At 34.7% G+C, this 22,358-nt stretch overlaps 2 protein-coding genes across 4 annotated transcripts in view; one reads left to right on the plus strand and one right to left on the minus strand.

Annotated features, from left to right (window-relative positions):
• LOC111620084 overlaps positions 1-7,790 on the minus strand; it is a 9,584-nt gene extending 1,794 nt beyond the window's left edge. The window contains exon 1 of the mRNA XM_023361928.1: positions 7,749-7,790. Coding sequence (XP_023217696.1) covers positions 7,749-7,790 — 42 coding nt within the window. The remainder of the gene's footprint in view (positions 1-7,748) is intronic.
• A 1,073-nt stretch (positions 7,791-8,863) lies between these two features.
• The window catches only part of LOC111620099, a 30,350-nt gene continuing 16,855 nt past the window's right edge, over positions 8,864-22,358 (plus strand). The window contains exons 1-4 of one of the 3 annotated variants that reach the window (XM_023361944.1): positions 8,864-9,230; positions 10,359-10,604; positions 14,900-15,044; positions 19,953-20,293. In XM_023361944.1, the coding sequence (XP_023217712.1) occupies positions 10,405-10,604; positions 14,900-15,044; positions 19,953-20,293 (686 nt within the window). In that variant the 5' untranslated portion in view covers positions 8,864-9,230; positions 10,359-10,404. Of the gene's footprint in view, positions 9,231-10,358; positions 10,605-10,624; positions 11,155-12,764; positions 13,296-14,899; positions 15,045-19,952; positions 20,294-22,358 lie in introns of those variants that run through there. The other 2 variants (XM_023361947.1, XM_023361946.1) reach the window with 2 other exon arrangements.

The raw sequence follows: 22,358 nt of genomic DNA on the forward strand, positions 1-22,358 counted from the left end.
AGGGGAAAAAAATTAAAATAAAAAAATAAAAACTACGCATCGAATCGATCGACATAAAGATAATCGACTGGTGAGAGGAGGATTTAGATAGGGGCAATGATGTAAAAGGGCGATTTAAGTGTAAAAAAATACAAGCCATTGGAGTAAAAACAATCTAAATTTGGAAATGAGTAGAAAAAAAGTCGATAGATATCCTAACGGAAGTCACTTACAAGTGGTCATTCACTGTTTCTTCCGCAATCCTCGCTTAACCGCAGTCATTGCCTATAAACAGTTCTGTTGTAGTCGTCAAAAGGGAGCCATTCTCATGCCAGGGGACTGACTGTCCCCTTGTAACTGGAGACGAAACGTCTTGTTAAACTAGAAATTGTTGTTTAATTTGTCTCGCAGCTGTCAGCTGTTACTCAAAATATCTTGGACTATTGAGGACATTGTCTACTTGACTGGCATTTTGCTAAAAACAAAGCAAAATTAAGTTTTTTGTACTGTACACCTTGATTTATAACCACTCTGAGACTTTATACGAAATCGCAATGTGCACATTGTTATAGCGGTTTCGGATTTCCTGCCATACCAGATGGACAAATCTATGTTTAGAGAGGGGTGTGTTTAGAGAGAGAAGCTATATAAATTTTATATAGTTAAGATAAACGTAAATGAATCAGCATGGGGAGAAAAATTCTGATTGATTGTTGGCGTTTTATCTTAAGTTAATCCTCGACATTCGAAAAATAATCACCGATAAAGGCTGACTCACGGGGGTGGAAATGAGTAAGTCGGGGCAAATCAAGGTAGAAAATTTGCTAGTTTTAACAAACTTCCCCAACCCCTGAACGTAAAAATAATTTATATCTCTATGTTTTCTGCCGTCGAGTCCTGGTTATGGTGGTTTGCGACCGAGGAAGTTAAGCCATATGGTTTTTATCAGCACTGTTTCTCATAACTCTCCTCGGCTCTATTCTGTATAAGATAGATGGATAGATTTCTAACTAGTGAATACATCCGGCTTATCCTCAAACAAAAATCAACATAATTTACTTGAAAACTACTTCATGATAATAATAAAGAGCTAGAGAGTCATCCAACCTTATTCGATAATAACCTCTATTGGATAATAATGGCACCGCTGTAATGTCGGGTTATTTTGTAAGTACCGGATGATTGAAGCTTCTCTATTACTTTTTCTAGTAGTGATTCCGGACTGGTCATACAACTGTGAAAAACCTGGAGTTGTAAAAAGTAAATGATTACACAACATAATCTATTTTTATCCGAATGGTCCACGTGTGCTCGAGCTTCTATAATTGATGCTGTCATAAGCATGGATCCTGTGCTGAAACCAAATAAACAGCAAACACATGCTGATGTCAATCCTTAGAAAACTAACTTTTCAAAAGGCATTCAGCTGCTTGTATGTGTCAGAGAAAATTGAATGTCAGCCACATCATCCACTGTCAACGAGATACATTAAATTATTTATTGTATAGAAAATACTTAATCCCCTATAATTCTATTCTACTCTGATCTTTTTCCATTCCTCCCCAAGAGAATTAACTGGTACTATTAATCACAATGATTTAACCGAGACGTTAATGAAAACTGAGCTAAGGAGAGACAAGAAGCGAGTTATAGACAACTAAAGATAGGCAAGTACCCCCTTCTCGCTAGTCGCGACCACATAAAATGACGTTAAAAGTTTCCCCTCCTATAGAATTGAACTTTACTGGGCCAAAACTTGAGTTTTGTGGATATTTCAGACACCTCGGAGGCACTTTCTCTCAACAAACAAATCTCCTAAAAGATAGCAGAGACGTCCAAGTTATGAGCGATGATAAGGGAAAAACCCTATTTCTATATATATTATAAACTTTCACGTAAGTAAGGCTGCAGAAAATAAACTTTAAAGGAACTTTCCCATACCAAGTTTATTACTTTTTTCCCAGAGATTAAACACCTTATAACTTTAGAAGAGAGAATTGTGTAATAAATAATTGGGTTAATGAGTGTTTGCTCTTCCATTCACATCTGGCTTACTGCAAAGTCAGCAGGATTCGAATCTGATCTTGAACTCGGAGAGACGTGGCCACCACAGAAGTGAAACTATACACCAGATATTACAATTCGCCCACTTCAAAGTGTAGAGAGAACCTCGTATCGCTTACAATCTCGTTCTATCAATACCTACCTCGTTCCGGACATTCCCGAGTGACATATTTTTCTCTTCTTTTATAAAATTTCGATGCCCCTTTGCCGAATATTATCAAACGGATGCATTAAGGTCATTCGGGGTGGTTTAGTGTGATGTATCACCAGTTTTAAATGTCTTTACAGAAGCCGATGATCGAGTGCAGACCCGAATATATAGGTCACACAGTCTGGTTTATAATTTTTATAGCCTGAGGCTCGATTTCTCTTCAAAAGAAGAAATGTCGACACGTGACACCTCTTACAAATTACAGCAATTAATCTGCATACTTACAGTGGCGTTTCTAGATAATAAAACCCCCCACTATAAAATTAATACAGAATTATAGTTAATGACCCCGAAATCGGACAGAGATCGATAATATAAATCTCTGTCTAGATATAACCGATCAATTCGCAGTTAAATGGGATGAAAATAACGAGATTAACCTATTTCTTTTTTGATATTAATTTATCTTAGTAAATCCTCCGCCTGCCGTAATCATTCTTATAGCTAATAGATTATCTCTCCTTGCTACCGATACGCTTTCAATGTACTCTCGATTTCTTTCTTTTCTTTACGGGCACGTTTCCACTTTTGATTTAGAGAATAACGTGAGAATACTGATACTATGCAGTCCATAAAGGAAAAAGGTCATTTCCGTTGTCATCCGGTCCGTTTGGGCCCCCCGATGCAGATCAACGCGAATTTCCGGTGTTCTACAACAGCTAATTCTATTTAGAACCTTTTTTTTTGGCTGCCAAGCTTCTATATTAAACATTTGTTGAAGCCAGTTTGTCTACTGCACAGTGGCATTCGCTAAAACACTGCATTAAGGCCAATTTTAGCGATAAAACCTTATGCCTTCCAGGTATACAGTACGTTATTGATAACTTATCTATCAATTCTTCACTCGTTATGCGTCTGTATCACGCGTAGAAACTGTACACCAGACAAGATTTATGAACTCTGCTCTGGCAGTAAATCTATCTGCCTTTTTTATTTTTTTTTTTTCGGCCTTCGCCGAGCCTTTATACGCCATAAATTGCATGCAAATTTCGTCGATTACGCTATTGAAATATGCGTTTAAACAGCTATTCAAACATTAACATTTTGTAGCAGTTTTTTTCCCAGAACCAACAGGTGGTAAGCTTGTCGATGCATTTTCAAACAGGAGGCAGTGCAAACAATATGGCGCCCGTCCCGTTCCTATAGCAATGAATCATTGAACATACTAATTAGATTCCGATCTGCTTGGGCAAAAATAATCTCAACTATATTTACAATCCTGTCAAGAGAGAGAGAGAGAGAGAGAGAGAGAGAGAGAGAGAGAGAAAAGCAGACAAAGAAAAAAAGTTAATCATTTTTAATGAATTCAAATTAGTGTGAATTGTTTAACTGTTGACAAATTAGAAAAATCGAATGATCTCTTTTGTTACTATGGAAACCGCATCCGTGTCATTTATCAAGGTTGCTTAGCAGCACTTGTAAGGAAGGATTCGGAGATGAGAAACGATTTTTTAAAAAATGGTATGTACTGTACAGTACGTCAGTCGGCTTGTGGCTTTGTTTTGAATGAGAATTAAAAGGCGAAAGTGGCAATTTTCATCATATTATTATCCTTTTGTGCTAGGGAAGCATTTTAGTCTTTACTTCGCCTCCCGGTTATTATTATGCGGCGTGGTTTTAATGCCTTAAAATTCGCGTTATGAAAGGGATCTAATGCAAATGTTTAGTTTGTCTAATTGCCTATCCAAGCATTTAGCTTATATTAAACCGTATAAGAATTGACGTCCAAAGCGATTCTTTTTCTTCTCACCACTCGTTAACATCCACCCAACAATTTTATTATCTGATTTATTATAGCATAAAAATAAACGAATTATTACAAAATCCCAAACTGGTGTTGCCGTGACTCAGAGAATTTTTAATAATCGTTTCGGTGGGTAAGAATTTTATGATGTATAAAACCTCACTGGGATTTTGTTGAATAATCAGATGGGGTTTTGGACGCTTAACCCCTTCATTAAGAAATCTTCCCACTCTGACAGTTTGAATTACTCCGATGACTTTACACTCCTCCGTTTTTCTCTGTTATATATTGTCGTCACCCCTCCGATATGTTTGGAAGTTGGAACCATCCGCTGACGCAGCCAAAATTGGTCATCAATAGATCTATGCTGGTGTAATTAATATGTTGAGTGCGTAGGAGAGAGCCAACCTCGTTACAATAGATGTGTCCACTTAAAACCATGTTCTTTGTCCGTCCACTTCAAAAGAGTAGCCTATCCTACTTATGCAGTAGCAGGAAGGAATCCTCTTTATAAAATCCTCACGCTGTCTGTGGAATTTGTTGCCGATTCCCTAGTTGAATCATTAATTCGATTTTCGTAAATCCCCATCCAGAATATTAAAAAGAATTTTTATAATTTTTAAAAGCCGGTATGTATTACGTCGAAGTATGCAAAAAAAATATATATATCACGGTTTAAGCATATTTTTATGTTAAAAACTCTTTCAAATACTCCTGCTAAGAGCTGCGATCATACGAACGAAATTCGATAAAATTCTAGGCATTAAAGAGTTAATTTTAGCCGGATAAGTGTGAAAAACTCTCAAAAGATTATATTCTAATTCGGAAACATCCCAGATGATTGACTCGAGTGGATTCTAAAGTGTCGCGGTTGCATTTTTCATCTTTTCGATATTCTTAACTTACGATGAAAGTAGTAGATAACCCTTAAAAAAGTCGTGAACCCCCCACTTGACTCCACTTCACAAAGAACTATTACCATTTACTTTCTACGTTGAACACTTCTTTTTTTTACAATTGGATACTACAGAACTAACCTAGAAAAACTCCCAATTACAACAGATTACGTATTAAAAAAAAAAGACGAAACTAATCTGTTGACATTGTCAAATAGATTATCAAAAGTCCCCCATCCTAACATAAAAAAAAAAAAAGTTATAATAATAGATAGTTCGTCCTTTAATACCATCAGGATCAGCTAGATTTGCACTCTAATTAGCTTGTTCGTGAAAATGGCTTCCCAATGATGGCTAGGGAGACAAGGAAGAATAAAAAGTGCCGGTGACCGTCTGTCGCCCCTATACCCCTGGAGCGGTGGAGGATTTTTTTTTTTTTTACAGCATTTCCCTTCTCCTCTATTCAACACAAAAGAGAGTAGATGAACGCAAGTAAGACATCCACAGTTGAAGTTTATAGCTTAACCTTGAGAATGGGCACGTCTATATATATAGAGCATTATTTTACAGTGGCATAGGAAAAAAAGAAAAAGAATTATAATAATCGTACTAAATTGCCAATGTAAATAATTCAAATAACAAACGATAAATCAATGTGGTATTTCGATGTACGAACGATCTAAGTTCATTTATAACTCAGAATCTCGCTACTTATCCCACTGTGCTCCCATCCCGTTCCTGAGTCACAGTAGCATGCCCTCCTGATAAGTAACACAGGTGATGGGGTCATTGGGACAAGGGGTCGTTAAGAAAGTACTCTAAATGACAGTCTCCACCGTCTGGCTTTTATATTACGACTTCATTTATTAACGCTGAAACAAAATAAATATTTTAAAGCTTATTCTATAATTTTTAAAGAAATAAATACATTAATGAATAAGAAAGAATGAAAGGATTTAAGCAAACGAATTGAATTTTTATCTTAGTAGAGTAATATTTAGTGAAAGAAACATTTCTAAAAACTCTAACTACGCGTACTGTATCTGCTTCTCGTCAACAACTTTCTTGCCTTTAAGAGTTAAAGTATCATGTTATCGAGTTAAACTCCTCAATAACTGTATTGTTTGAGGTTTCCCGAAATGTTTTGTTGGTCCTTGGGTGTGTAGTCGTTAAAAAAAGCGATTAGGCAACTTTTTAAAGTGTGCTACTTTAAAAAAAAAGAAGAAGAAGAAGAGGAATCTAGACCATTGATTAATAACGTCAATGCAAAACAAGATAATTAACGCAGCATAGAATAAGATTGGCTTGAATTTTAATAGATATTTTTGAGAGGAAAGAATGCCTGGAAGCACTTGCACATTCATGACCTTATCTAGGGTGCTGAGACAGTAGGAGTCGAATATTTGTCTGACTACTCCCATGCTTATATATGGAAGAAACAGCGACTTCTTTCGTTAAGAGCTTTATGTATATGTTAAGCAATTGAAAAAAAAAAAAAATATATATATATATATATACTACTAAAACTAGATTCTGTGTATTGCCGCTTTATTTTTCATCGAGCGGCACTGCTATAGAAGCAAATTCTTCAGGGGGAAAGACCTTTAAAGTTTCTGATTATTTTTAATTATTTATTTTTAGAATATTCTTTGAAATGTAAATGGAGGAGTGGTGGATTGGGGATAGGAAAACCCCAGATGGCTGTGAAACAAGAAACGTTCAACTGAAACAAAATCCCCGTTCGATCAAAGTTGGAAAAGTGTTAGAGTAACTAATGATGAGCAGATTACATCCCGAAGAGTACGTGTAACAGGATCTAGTCTGTTCTTCCGAAAATGGACCGGACTAAACGAGACTCCCTTTGATGTATCTACTGATCTTTTCGAACTCATAAACTTGTTAATTTCTAATTTAACATTTAAAAAAAAAAAGAAGGGGGAAAAGGTATATCGATAGGCAATGATTTTATTAAATACGAGCACTTTATTTTCAGAGATTTCTTTCGATTTAAGATAAGCTGGAAATTGGCAGATAGTTCGGAAAGATTTCTTATCTCTACTAGAACCAACGAAGTGTTTCTAATACGGATAGACACACGTCAACGCTGATTATAGTGAAATAAATATATGTGTACCAATCTACCTTTCGCTAAGCATTCTTATTTAGAAAAAAATAAATGTGAGTAGATTTTTCTTTCCTCTCACGTGGTTTATTAATAGAAACACTTGATTAAAAGAAAGAATGATCGATACGCTTAAAGGCGTATTGTGAATGCAAATAGGACTAGGATAAAGTACTTCATTCAACTCGTATCATCGTAGTACACTGTCGAAAGACAGTTACAAGCGACTAAACATTAAGTTTCGTGTTACATAAATATTATTTAAAGATGAAAGAGGCTTTGTTCCGAGCACAGACAGTTCTTCTTCTTCTTCTTATTTTTTTTAATCTGCTCCGCATTTCTTAAAGGTTGATCACGAAAAATTAACATCGATCCGAATCGATTTATCATCAGCGCATCAAACTACTGCAATCATTTACGAGAACGAATATCATCATCTGCGCGAATCAATTCGAACTTATATCTACCTTTAAGAGGTATTAGTCTCAGGGAGTGAACCCCTATTCAATCTCAGGCCTGACTGGCTTACAAACCATTAGATGTGCAAGGCGATCATTGCCATAAAATCCATCTCATTAACTCCCTGTCCAGCGCGACGAGGAAAAACCTGCTGATTCACGTCCAGTGTTTTTACGAGAGGAGAGGGACGGGAGAGAGAGATACAGAAGTGGACAGGAGACTCGTCTAAATCAGTGTGTCACCCTTTTTACTCCGCACAGCAAACGGACAAACCATTCGTAGAACTTTATGGGCCGAAACTTCAGTCTGATTCATCGCGTTAATATTACAAGTCTATATCCTGGGTGGCAATTTCGAATGGGATCTGTACCGCACACTTTTATTTATTAATACAATCAGGGAGAGAAAGGGAGGAGCGGATCGGGTTTTGTTATATACAGTATATACACACACATACATATTTTCTCTTATCCTGATAATGGTCAACGACGAACGAGTGAGATATTGCAGGTATACGATTATCGAGACCACCCTTCTCGCTTAGATAGTCGTAGTATGGAGTAGAAATGTTCCCCGAAGATTTGTTTACAAGTTAAACAGGAAATATATCAACCTTAGCATTATCTTGTCGCAGTAAATGAATTTACCACAAATACATCCAGAGCATTCCTTTTGGATTTATTTGATGTGGTTCTGACCTTTTATCTTTGTGGATTATGCTCTAGTTATAAAGCCATCGTCAGTTTATGACTTTTGTAAACACTCCTCCACTTTAATAGTATTCTATAAGTTGCCCGTGATAAATTCGACTTTTATTTATTTACTATAAATTTAATCGTTCCAAAAGTTCAAAACTACATTTATAACTTCTTTCCTTTATTTAACTTTGAAAACTTGAATTACTTACTTAACTTATAAGATGGCTAATTTAATTATAAAAGACATAATCGTTATATCTTTTGATCTATGACATTTTATTCTAATTAGGCAGGGATTTTTTTTAAAAATTCTACACGCCATTTAGTGAGTAATTATAATTTAAATTCGACAGTTTAAAGTTATCTTTATGGATCCCATTTAGATAAGAAGTTTTCCTGTGAATTTCAGAGAAATTCTTGCGTTATTACCGAACAAATTCCTTTGTAATTTAAGGTCAAAAAGCAAAGTTTAACTGTAGTAATTATTAATTATAGTAATGCGCCTTTTAAATCTCATTCGGTAGAAAATATAGGCCTATACTAGAGATAAATCTAGAATATTTCTGAGAAAAATTCGAGATTATGTAGGGAAAAATATTCATAGGTGGTCGGTTTCCAATAGCAAATATGAGATTTGCTGACTCTGAAATTGTAGATTGAGAAAATTCAAGATGATACAGGAGAGTAGTTTTACAGATATGAATATTAAACGTGTAATATCTTATGCGAGATTTAAAAAAAAACGTATTTAAAAGCTAAGAATTTAAAATTCTGAATGGAAGGTTGTTTGTTCAGCTTTCAACTATCCGTAACTGGAACAAGAGTGTCCTTAGAGTCGGCTTACTAATTACTATGCCAACTTTCTGAAAGTCAGTCGAGTAGTCCAACTGGTGCACTCATTGCTATCGACACCCCTCATGAGGAGTGGATAAGTCCTACCGTGTTTGGACCATTATGTGAGTGGATGTACTCCGGAACGAGCATGTCACATGTACGGGATGTTTACTGCTCCGCTTGATATCCATGTGACTACCACCATCTCATCTTCTGTTGACAGGTAAGAATTACATATCGAAAGGTTTTCGACCTTTTAATATCCATTAAGGCAACCTTTTAAATACGAGTCTATTAGATGGATAAAAATTTAATCGAATAAAAAGCACGTGATTAACGTATATTCGATCACTAAAGAATACAAATTTATAGTACTTAATTGCGGGTAATTGGTGAGAGTTGTTAGCAAGTAGAAGGTGAAGCGGCGGCGGTGAATAGCCTTCTTAGAATTTAAAGTTTATATTTCTTTAAATAATCGATTCTTTCAATTGAGAAATGTTATAAAGCTTTTCGCTTTAATTCTCATCGACGTTTTTATGTATCTAGATGAGTATGAATGCCAGATTAAAATCTCAGATGTTTATCTAACATGCCCGAATGTTTCGGCACATTACCCTCCCTCCTCCCTTCGTACGTGAACAGTCGAGCGATGAGTATTTTTTCTTTTTTTTTTTTTTCACTGCTTTCTGGATTATAGAAATCATTTTTCAAACGTTTTTCTTTCAAATATTTCACACTCGAATGCTTAAATCTTCTCTAGTAATTAAATTTATGCTTTAAAACGTGTTATCATACGCTTATTGAGCACATATGTCAACTAACAAATAAGATTTTTAAGAGTGTAGGAGCATTATGAATTTATTTATTATAACTGGATTTACGAGTTTGATATTTTGCATACAATATGGGTTATATGTTTTCTTAGTGGTTTAACACATCTGAAGTAGATGCCCTTATAAAAAAAAAATAATAATAACAGTGATTTAAATGAAGAGGTAAAAAGAAAGATCACCTGGACGAGTGTGGGAACTCCCGGTCAATGGGGTAGAGAGTAGACATCGTTTCTATAGACTGGGGCCCCTACAACACGTGTGTCCCCCACGGTACACAAAGGACATCCCGTGTTCAACACGATAAGCTTGCCACTATAGGACTAATCCACATCCACTCAGCCACTGCTTTCCTCTTCTTATTTCGTGCTAAAGTAATGGCTGCCATGACGTCATTGGCTGTAATGACCGCATTAGATGTGCGATAATGAGCACGATAAGACTCCGATGACAACTTTTCCGTCTCAATCAATGTCCAGCGTTTGATTAAAAGCGATTTTTCCACGTTTTTTTTTTTTCAGATCGGAAGACATATAAATGGTGTAAAGGAGAACAAATAAAAAAAAAATGGTGCAGTCCGGAGAAGATCGGGTGCCTAAATCGGATAGCGACCCGACATCACCTTATCATCACCATCGACATTACCATCATCACGTTTATCATCATGCCGCCGGCAGAACCAGCAAAATTCCAATTCCGGTATCTCCCACCACCAGGATGACTTATAATAGGCCAAATGCCACTCCGACTCTTTATCTAGGATACAGGTAGTCGCCATTTTCTTCAAACTCTATTTAAATTTATACAATTATTTATCTATTATTATTTCTATTATTACGTACTGTACAGTAAACCAATCGCGTCTTTCGGATTTGATTTAAGTTCACTACTGCCATCTACCGTCGAGAAATGACATTAGTAATGCCTAAAAAAAAAAATTAATTTGGGCAAAATTCGTGTAAATATAAAAACGCATTTGTTTAAAAATAAATAAATTCCGGCATCGTTAACGAAAGTAAAAATTTAAAAAAAAAAAACCTTAATAAATGCATTCCGACGGAGAATTATTGAACGTTTTTATTGTACAGGAAGTGATGTCATTAGAATCTCCTTACTTCCGGTAACTAACGTGAACTTTTCTTAATCATTCCGATTTGTTTTAAACGTAAAAAAAAAGTTTTGTAGGATATTTTTGTATGATTTAGTCTGGCTTTTGGTTTATAAATTTGGATTACAGACGTAGAGGAGACAGCGGATGTCCATTATCGAAAAAGAAGACAATGATCCCAGCCTGGGAAAATGATGATGACGTTTACGGTGCGAATTAATCTATTTTAATAGTTTCTACTTCTTTTATTTATAATAAATATTACAAAAGGATAATTTATTAGTTTATATATAGAAGAAGAAACAAATTTTATACATTCCTCTTGTTAATATCTTAAGTAGAAAATTGAGATGAACGTTAAAGCATAAAACATTTCACTAAAACATTCAAACAATATTCACTTTTTTTTCTATCTCTTCTCCATGTTTTATCATCATCATCATCATCATCATCTTCATCTTCATCTTCACTTGATTATAATTTAATTAATTAAAAAAAAACATTTAAAAGAATTTACCGCATCTTTGAGGCTTCTATAAGAGGAAAATATTTTGATAAATGTTTTTAAACTTATCAGATCGTCTTCAGAGTTTCCGGAAATATAAAGTAGAATTTAAGGTTTTTTTTTTTCTTCTGTAGATTCCAATGAAGATTAGAAACGATGTAGAGAGAGATGAAAAAAAAATCTCTGTCTATTGTGTTGATACAGTATACATATTTAGAAAACGAAATATGGAAACTGTATAGTATTATCGCTCCCGAAAGTTAAGGTCGCTTAAGGTTACAGCCCTCTGGCATTAAGTTTATTAGTATAAATGGAAAATTAACATACAATACTTCTTAAGGAACAATGGATAATGATCGTCTATCAATATAATCATCGCATGCAGTGGTGTATGGATAAAACTAATTCCGACAGGTAATGTAAGCGTAGGAGTGATTAGTCCAGCGATAAGAGAGGAGTTTTAAAGGAATGCTTCGACACCCCTCATCCTCAAATGTCTTGATTTCCTCATCTCTTGCGCATCTAATGACCGATTTTGATTGGTAGGATGTGCGTGTTTTAGTGGGGTTATGAAGGGTTCTGGTGTCATGACGTCCATTAATGGGAGGATATAGAAAGTCCATCAATCATTGTCTACAAATTGTTATAGACACGCCATGTTATTGTTTGAATTGAAGGAATTTCCTTTCACTGTATTCTTATGTGTTTTGTGTTTGCAAAGAGGTATCTTTGAGGGTGTTTTTTTTTGTTTTTAAACCAATGTAGACTGATAAGTTTAGTGCTTATCTCACAGATGGCGCCAGTTAGAAATGGTATGTCGACCATGTTTTACTCCCCCCCCTCTGTTTTATAATTTAATATTTTAAATAATTATTTTTGATTTATTAAAACTTAAGACTTTATTTATTTATTTAATTTCTGTATAATTAACTTGAAAATGTTTTTAAATTGTTAGAGGGTTGACGTAAATATTTATTACACCGGAAGTACGGATCTTAATTGTATTCAATTCTCTCGTGAGAAATATATTCGAAATTAGCGATTGTTTGATTGAGTACATTCGTAAAACGAAAATATGATTTAAAATAAAAAAAAAATTTTATTTAAGAAGAAAATAAATTCTTACATAATTCAATAAAATAAATTATAGTTGATAAGTATTTCAATAAATAAGTAGCATGGGGTAATGACTGAAGGAATCATTCTTAAGACGAGTCAAAAAGGAACCAATAAAGATCGTCTTTCAAAGCCAAGATATTAGATTTTTAAACCCGTCAATCAAAAAAAAAAGTAAGGGGGAAAAAACATCATGTCTTTCTCAGAAAATTGCTCTTAAATTATTATTTTTTTCCTAGTTGAAATTTCTTTTTTTTTCTTTGACGTGATTTGCTGTCAAATTGATTGTGCTACCGACTTATTGTAGTGCTTTCGGCGCTCTAACTTTAAATGTTTGATGGGATGTGACATAGTTATCCTTTCAAAACCAAATCTTTCGCGCTTTTCCATCTCTCTTTTTTCTCCCCTTTAAAGTAAAAAAAGAAAAAAAAAACTCGAGTTAAATCCGTAAAAAGTGAAGTAAAAGTTTGTGAATTTTTATCCCGTCGAAAAAGAGAAAATGGCAGAATGGCCCCGGTGACGTCACCGCCGTTGGTGTCGCCTATGTAGCGTAGCAGAAGAGAAGCGCAGTCAGAGAATGTCAGGCAGTGGCCGATCCGAGCCGAACAAAGTCGGATGCAGATCCCCAAGGGGGCAGGTGGATTGACCAGGTACACGTCACGTGACCTCGTCTGATTGATTTTTTTCCCCTTCATTTGCAATCCAACTCGAAACTTAAACAACGTCAAGGTAAATAATATTTGTTTTACTCTTTTTCCACTTCAGAAAAAAGTTTATTTTTCCAGAAATTTAAATTTTTTCGCGAATCTCCGTGCACTCTATTTATTTATTATTATTATTTGTTATACAGTTTAATAATTTAATATTTATTTTTATAAAAGTAGCGATTGGTTGTGTAAAACGAGAATGGACACGTTGCATATTCAATTGGGTTCTCATCAATTTTAACTGTTTAGAAGCACGAAAAGTCCTTGAACTCGAATGGTCCTTGTTGGAATAATTGTGATTTACATGCAGTATTGTCTAGGGTCGCGATGCAACAACAGCTGAGTATTCATTTTGTTCGGCGTTTCTTTCTCTTCCCTTCTCTATGCAAAGTTTGTTTTATTTTTCGAATCATTCAGAAAGCTGGGAAGCTTGGCTTTTGTCACTTTTATGTTGCGCATAACTTTGAATAACATTATTAAAATTGAATGCGAGCGAGATGGAATTATCAGAGATTGGGTGGAGTTTGGGTACGTCCGAATCCAAACTGTGAGGAATGTTTGGGCGGAATATTCCACTTGGATTCATAAATATTAAAATAAAATGTACCGAAGTTCAGAGTATTAGGTATGTCACCTGTTAATCACTTTAAAATCAATTGAGTAAGATTTTATTAGCGATTTTTCATTACGTTTCGGCACTGGGAAAGAATGAGGCAATTATGAGCCGTGAATCATTTTTCAACCCTGATGATGCATAAATTTAATTTCGAAAGGTTCTCCGTGTCACCACTTGAGCAGTCGTGTCTGGTACAAAAGGGGTGTTAGAACATCCCCACCAGTAAGTTGTGGTCCCCGAGGTGCTTCTTAACGACTTTCTAGCATCGTTAGATATTTTTTATTCTATACTAAGTTAATTTTTTTCTGTGTGTTGTTGGCGAACTTACTAAATGAATCAAGCTTTAATGGCAGTTTGCAACGCTTGGTACATCAGCTGGAAGTTTGTTTAAGAGCTCTGGAAACTCCGCTGCTTAGTTTTAAATTTTTTTTTTCTTTTCGTGTTATCGGGTCTTAAATTCTTTTCACTTATTTTTAAAACTCGCTTCGGTCATTAAAGTTTTTTCGCATTTATATATTAAAAAAAGAGTTAATGAAAGACGTTTCCGTTAGCACCATGTGGCCAAAATAACATCTCCGAAGGAAAGGACTCATGTGCCTTATCAGCAGGTCGTTGGAATACTTATTCTTTGGGATTCACTGATCCATGATACAGGTGGTCCGAGTTTACAGGTGTGAAACCAAGGGGAGAGAAAGTATGGGAAAGAAAAAAGGCGTTATACGCACGAATTTCCTGTTTAAAACTCTCTACATTCAATATACTGTATATTTAATAATATCGTTTCAGTTTAGTGATTACTTAATTTTTGTTGCTTAAAATTTTTATTGTCAAGGCAAGCTTTAAAAAGTTTATTGAAGAAAAAAACAGCATTTTGGTATTATTTTCTCAACGTTTCTATAGCAGATGTCAAACCGATTGACGTGACAACGTGTGTCAAATTCTTTCAACTTTTTTCTCTTCAGAAGTCACTAATGATCATATCCGAAGTTTTTGATTTTATATTTTTTCAGAATGCCTAGACCTAGTAAAGTGGTTGGATCTGGATTATCTACAGCATCTCCTCCTCCTACGTCAGTACCTTATCCTTTAGCACAACAGGCGCAACAATATTTAGAACAGAATATTAAAACTTGGATGCAGCCAGCAGGAAATCAGGTACAGTACATCTCCCCCGTTAATTAGGTTAATTAATAATATTAATTTCGATTAATTTATATAAATATTTTATTAAAAGTTGTACGGTTCAGTTTAATTCTATATACAAAGGGCACAATNCGACCTTGACTTTATTTACTTCGATCGATGAATAGTCTGTCAGGTTTCTCTAGTAAATACGTTAAATATCCCGGAGAAAATATAACATAAAATATAAAACTGTAATAATTTAAAAGCGGTCTTTTAATTCAATTTTTTATAACAGTAAATATTTTATTAAAAGTTGTACGGTTCAGTTTAATTCTATATACAAAGGGCACAATGGCACTTTCTCACTGAGAAAGGTCTCGGAAAATTATACTCTTAAGGGGAAGTGTTTCGCGATAACAAACTATTTTATAAATATACCCAAACTAAATATTTATCTTTCAATTAAGAATATGTCTTCTCCAGGATACGGAAAAAATTAGGAATTTCAAGGACAAACCAGAATACGCCAAAGTTAGTGCCCTTTTGTTAGTTTATATTCTTAGGAGATCGCAAGGAGCAAAGAATGGTTTTACCACATTAAAAAATAAAAAAAAAGGAACTTATGACAAACAGCAGATCGACGTGTCTGTTAAGTTCACTCGGATTACACCGTGATTAAGATATTTCAAACATTGTTTTGTAAAAAAAAAAACGATTCAGAATCGAAGTATTTTTAATGTCGTACATGCATCAAAAGTCGAAAGAGGTCGATATATTTTAATAAAAGCGACTCGAAACGTTAAAAATAAGAGAAAAAAAACATTATATATAAGCATTAAAGAATATTTAAAAGATAGAGTAAATAGACAAATAGCTTAAAAAAAGTTTAAAAAGGGGAGTTTTAATTAGGTGTGGTCTTGTATCTAATGATTACGAGTTTTATCGCCACCACAGTGTAACGTCTGCAAGAGGTTGATATCCAACATTGAACTGAGTTATGAGTCTATGACAGCCAACCACCCTCCCTATTACAATTTTAATGACTGTGATTATGAGTTTCTACTGTTTATGAAATTTTGGGTTTCTTACTCTAAGCTTCGACTTTCATCTCCGTTTCGATCGTAAAAATATCACCCTCGGTCTCTCGTCTAAATCTCTTTACTGCCTTGTTTCCAATAGGGGGGAAGCCGAATCAAATTCATCCAATACTTTACCATGCAGCTGTGAATTTTTACAAGACTTTGAATTTGAAAATTTTCTTATACATCACACCTTCAAACAGCTTGCTAACCTATAAAGGGTTGAATATATAAAAATTTACACCTCTAGAAATCTGGAAAAACCCTCGTATCGTAAGGTTGATATATATAGAAAAGATATGAGATTGTTTATGTGTGTATGTGTGTGTATATATATATATATATATAATGTGTTTTTTCTGCTATCTATGGCTAGAATTTTAGAGTTTTCTTGCTCTGTTCTTCACTTCGATCGAGATATAAAAATAAGAAGACATAAAAATCGGATAATTAATTATGAAATGGAATACGAAATTCAGTAAATGCTTAATTAAATTATACATTCTATTTGCTTTATTTTTATAGGGTTTAGCAAATTTCCGTGTTCACAAACAACTTAATCAAAATTGACGTCGTCTTCATTAAATATTTATTTTATTTAGTAGTGAACTCTAGGGATATGTTGATGCGTTAAACGAATAAAAATCTTCTTACCAATTGTGAATAGGTTTGTACTTTAAGTGAAGTTTCTCGGCAGAAAAAAAAAGAGAGAAATTTAGCATTTGTTAATATTTATTTTACAGGATTTTTAATGCTTCATTATTTTTTGCCTTGTGAGAAGTTTTGAATGGTGCCATGCGGCCATATCGGACACGTCAACGTTGAAAAGATCAAAAGTATCCATCTTGTTTCTTTGTTGAATTTTGTATGGACATCTGGATTTGAAGTGGAAGAAAAAAAATCAAATAGAAATCCTTACGGTACAGATACATCATTATAGGGGTAATATTTCGAATCTCTATAAAAAAATCGATTGAAAAAAACTGCACCCAACCCGTTCCAACGTCAAGTAAAGTAAAGGGTTTTTTACCTATTCATTCAATTCTTTCTCCGATGGGTTGAAACGTCAGAAAATTCGGTAATAAAAGGGTTCTACAGACATTGATGTATGAGGTAGACTGGTCTAGCCCCATTTGTATTCTATCAGTTGTCGTTGACAGCTGGACAAAGTTGTGTTGTCCGGCAGACTGATTTCACATACCTTCTTTTTGGCCAGGATCTTTCCTTCGCATTCACGCATCTCTGATCATATTTTATCTAAGAGTAGAGAAAGAAAAACCCTGTTGAATTTCGGTAAATAAATATAGAAAAGCTATATTTTTTCGTTATCCCTATAATAACTACTAGAGAAGTGAGATTATCTAGTCGTTGAAAAATGGCCAGTATCTCTTGTTTCGGATTTTAGTGAGTTATGAAACCGAAAGCACTTTTAGCATTAACGCCAAGCTTTAAAGCTCCGTAAAACCTCCGAAACCAACTTTAGCATCGGTTGATTCGGAGAAATAAAAAAAAAAATAGTAGTATTTTCTCGACCAATGCCGCACCTGAACCATTTCTTACTAACATAACTGCCGGCCTTATCGTAGGAGTAAGTATTCTCGAGATTGCATCGTGATAGCCGCACGCTGAAAAGTTGATGATTCCCTTCTGCCAGATATGAAGAGCAGTCACCTCTGCACGAAACTCTAGTAGAGTGTCAGCAGGTAGCAGACACATAAACTTTTCATTTTATAGCAACTTAAGCTTTATCCATAAGCTGGCACCGTACCCATCATCTCATATTGACTTCCTGTATTATTTTATCAACAGTTTTCCTCCAATTTTATTATATAAAAATTCTTTTTAATTTTTAAATCATATATTAAGTTATTATATAGAAATATCCTTTCATTTTAAATAACATATTTAATAATAAATTTTAATTAAGTAATAAAATCGAATTTATATTAAAATATGCCAATAAAATATGTTTCATTTTACAAGCCGATCATCATATAATCATTTAAGCAGTTTGCAAACAGCTGTTTGAATATTTAATATATCTATCCACCCCTGCGATGTTTCTATGTACAATGCTCTCATTGTATATCCTATCGTATATATTGTAAATGAACGTCTTGTACAAACTAGCACGCGAACAGTAATACATATATATACACACACACACACATATATATATATATGTATTTGTAATATGATTTATGGCGTGTGTTGTGGACTTTAATTGATGGCGTGCCACTTTATGACGCGTTGGTAACTCTGATATAGAACGTTAAATAGTCAGATCATGCCCGAATTTTTGGAAAATTGTATTATATTTGCTTTAATAAAACGTTAACAGTTTACAGCGTCATCGATCGCTACCAGTTTGTGACATTTAATTTTATACGTTGTTAAGAACTATATTGCAAGAGATTTTCGGAAATTTTATAAATTCCTGTCCTGTAACTAGTTGTATTAGGTATTGTACGCGTGCAGGAAGAAAACACAATGATTAAAACTTCAATCGACTTCCTAATTGAAAATTTATCAGCACAGAGAAGATACAGTGAACTCACTGTTACGTGTGATTACAATTACGTCCTATGGCTTTAAACAAAATAAGAATAGAACATTGTACTGTGGCATAAATTGTAAATTCTATGAAATTTAATAAGATGTTAACGGTTTGAAATCATCGTCGTCGGCTTGTGGCATTTTAAACTAGTTTTACATCGATAAGTTTGGGTTTTAAATCAGATGCTGGAGGGGTTTCTTCACCGAGTTTCGCGACAGACAAACCGATGGTTAGTTCCGTTAAAGAGAGTTACATACGTTTAGTGATAGGAGTCAGAACGAATAAAAATTCAATCACGGTACCATAATTAAAAATATAGAATAGAAAAAGATGAAGCGATTTTACTGTCTCGATGACATTGCGCAAAATGGTGACAGGTCTATTGTAATTGTCATAACAACGTGTAGCCCCGAGCTGATGTCATCTTTAGCCAGAGGGCTACCATCTGCACTTGACACTGTACATTGTTCGTCCGAATACTCCTGAATATATCACAATAGTACTCAATTTTCGATTGGTGCGCGATTGGTTAACTCGTACTAATGGTAAAACTTTTATTAACGATCTTCTTCGAAACAGATTTTAATTAAAATAAATTAATTACTCACTGGTCAGTCGCCTCCGTCTTCTTCCACTTCCGAACATTTCTAATGGGAGATGCAACATCGGTAAATGTTGCTGGTTGCGCGGTAGCGCGTTTACTTATAATAAGGGCCACAGCTACAAAATGGGTAGCACCTCCAGACGAATTGGAAAGTCGGTGAACGATCCGTCTGCCACAAAATGACCGGAATTGATATAATCCTTCGAGAGGCATGATTTACAGAGTCACAATGGGTTCTTGCAGCACATACTCACTCATCTGACAGCATAATGGGCATCGCAGCATGCGGTCCAGTCCACTCCAGTTCCGGTCAATCCGCCCGCAGTGGATAAATTATACGATTATCTAAGAGACAAAAGGAGTCATTTCTATTCACTTAATTCTTCCATTATCTTGCGCCGCTTTCGTTCTCAGTAATTATAGTCCCTTATCGTGTTACAATTGCATGCTTCTTTATTGATTCTACCGAAATGATTTCCGAATTCTTGGAGGAAAGCCAATAATGGTTCGGCATCAATGACATCAATTTGGCCAGAAAGAGTTCGATGGAGCGATTACACATCTCGGTTTTGTTAAAAATCGTCCATTTGTCTGAGTTAAGTACTGGATAAAGTGAATTTCTGGGCGTATTACATCAATTTAAATCTCTTTAGAAACTCGAACTAATCTAAACGATGCTCTTTTTTCTTCTCTTGCAGACGTTCTCCACCTATAGCTTGAGTCCTATTCGAGAACTACCAAGGTATTCCTATGGCCATATGTCCAACCCGACGATGACCATGACGGGCATTACTCAGAAAGTGCTACAAGAACACAATTTGGCCCAGATGTATCAAGCAGTTCAGGGTTTACCTCATCAAGAAATTCCCACCACGGCTACTTATCTGCACGGCGTGTCTTCGAGAAATCCCTTCCCTCATTCATTATCATTCAGTGGCTATTCTCATCATTCTATGATTCAAAGTACTTCATACAGTTCTCCCTGCACCACGGGTTACGCTCTCACGCAACCATCGGCCGCTGCTTCGTTCTTTGCCAGGTAAGTCATTAGTAGGCCATATAGCGGGACTTTAAGCGTGTACAACATTGATCACCGAATAGCATTTTAATGGCAGCTATACGCGTAAATAAAATATGACATCGAGAGTAATCTTTGATTCCAGATAGACCGCAACAATGAACCATCCATCTTAGTCTCTTGATAATAACACGACCCAACCCACCATATATTCCTTTAAATTCATACACAATTATGCGATTATTTCGCTTTTGTATATCGAGTTTCCCTTTACTTAAACACTGAATTTTTCCCCCTTCCAACTCGAACATCTATCAAGGATTTAAGCAGCAAGACGAATAATAGAATTGCAACTCACGTCGGTAAACATCTCAAGACTTGTCACAAAATTAATTGGCAAAGTTTCCTGCTCTTTACCTGACAAGAGAATAAAATACAATTGAAAAATAAATAAAAAGAGTATATAAAAACATAAAGATACATATAAATATATACATATATAATTTTTAATTCGTGGATTGTTTTCGTCGACAGACGTTTAATTATCGGTCGCAATTAGGTTGTCATTACCAGATTCAATTAAGCAAATAACACATTAAAAAATAAGTTTTTTGAGAAAGTTAGTTTTGTGAGAACATTAAAAATCCCCCGAATTGCTTACCAGGCAATCTAGCCTTGGGTATTAAAGCTTAATGATATCGTCAATACATCCATCACACCAAGGTATACACCCCGGGAGGTTTCTTCAGCACTACAGCAGAGTTTATATTGATAGATTGCTTGTCTCTGCCTACTCCATTGCTCTAGCTTGTGGCCAATTAATTAGATCACATCTAAATATTTTTACCGGCATTTCTTCCCATGTTTAATTGATCAATAAATTTAATTAACCTCCAGAAACATCAAGAATGTAAATTGGACCGATGATCTTATGGATTGCTAGCTAAAATATTCCTTTAAATTAATACTAATTAAATTTTTTGATACCTCTACTTGTCGTATTTCCAGTGATTTATCCCCATCTTCCAAGTACCTTTTCTCACTCGGGTGTTTTTAATCCGGTGCTTCGACCTCTCCAATTTTTCTCCTCCACATAAAAATGCTTTATAAATAATAATTATCGGATTATTAAACGTTAGTTGTTCCGTTTTAACTTGGTCCACAAATTCTAATTTTGCTATATGCGTTTTTTTTTTAAAGAGAATTTCTAAGCGATATGGCAAATTTGCCAATGGATCTTACACTTGGCTGCATGTGAACCGACAACTTACTTTAATACCCATTCGTTTCTTGAAAGGCATTGGTTAATGATAGGCTACCAGCTAATGTACTGTATTCTGTAACCGCAAAGGAGGTTGTATTAACCTTATCTGTAGATGTGTAAGCAGAATGTCCAGCTATATCTTGTTTTTCTAGATACAAAAATCATCTGATAGTGAAAGGAAGCATTGTTCCTATTATATGATTTCTTTTTTCTTCATTTCGGGGCAATGCCATTATTCAAAGGATTCATTTTTTTTTTAAGTTGGAAATTTTTATAATATTTGAGAATTTTAAAGCCATTTACGTACTTTTAAAATGTTTCATAGATCATGTTCGAAAACAGCCATTCTTCTGTTTTTTCGTGTATTATCAGTTAGTCTATCTATGCAAGGCTTTTTGTATCAAGAACAAAAGTATTGTTTCGAATTAGTTAAAAAAAAAAATATATATATATAATAATAAGAGAAATTACTTAATTCTCTCATGTTACACATAATAAAAGGCACATTTATATCACATTTATTTACATATTGTAATAGAATAGTTTTTGTGACAATAATTCTTTATTGTAATATAATAGTTTCTATTTCTATTCAAAAAAGACGTATTTTTCTGTTATTTGAGAGCAAAAGAACTTTTTTTTTTTTCTTTTTTTTCTGCAGTTAAAATACGTTTCTTCCATAGAAAACCTGAAAGTCTCTTTTGAAGTGCGGACATTCTATAGAGCAGTTAGGATATTTTTCCCTAGGCATAACAAGGAGCATCTTCCTCCCCATACAACAGAGAGAACGAGAGAGAGAAGGGTGACGCAGAATCTAAAGAA

This window comes from Centruroides sculpturatus, unplaced genomic scaffold (genome assembly GCF_000671375.1).
Source record: "Centruroides sculpturatus isolate CEXI.00-Female unplaced genomic scaffold, Cexi_2.0 scaffold131, whole genome shotgun sequence".
In the NCBI taxonomy this organism is placed as follows: domain Eukaryota; kingdom Metazoa; phylum Arthropoda; class Arachnida; order Scorpiones; family Buthidae; genus Centruroides; species Centruroides sculpturatus.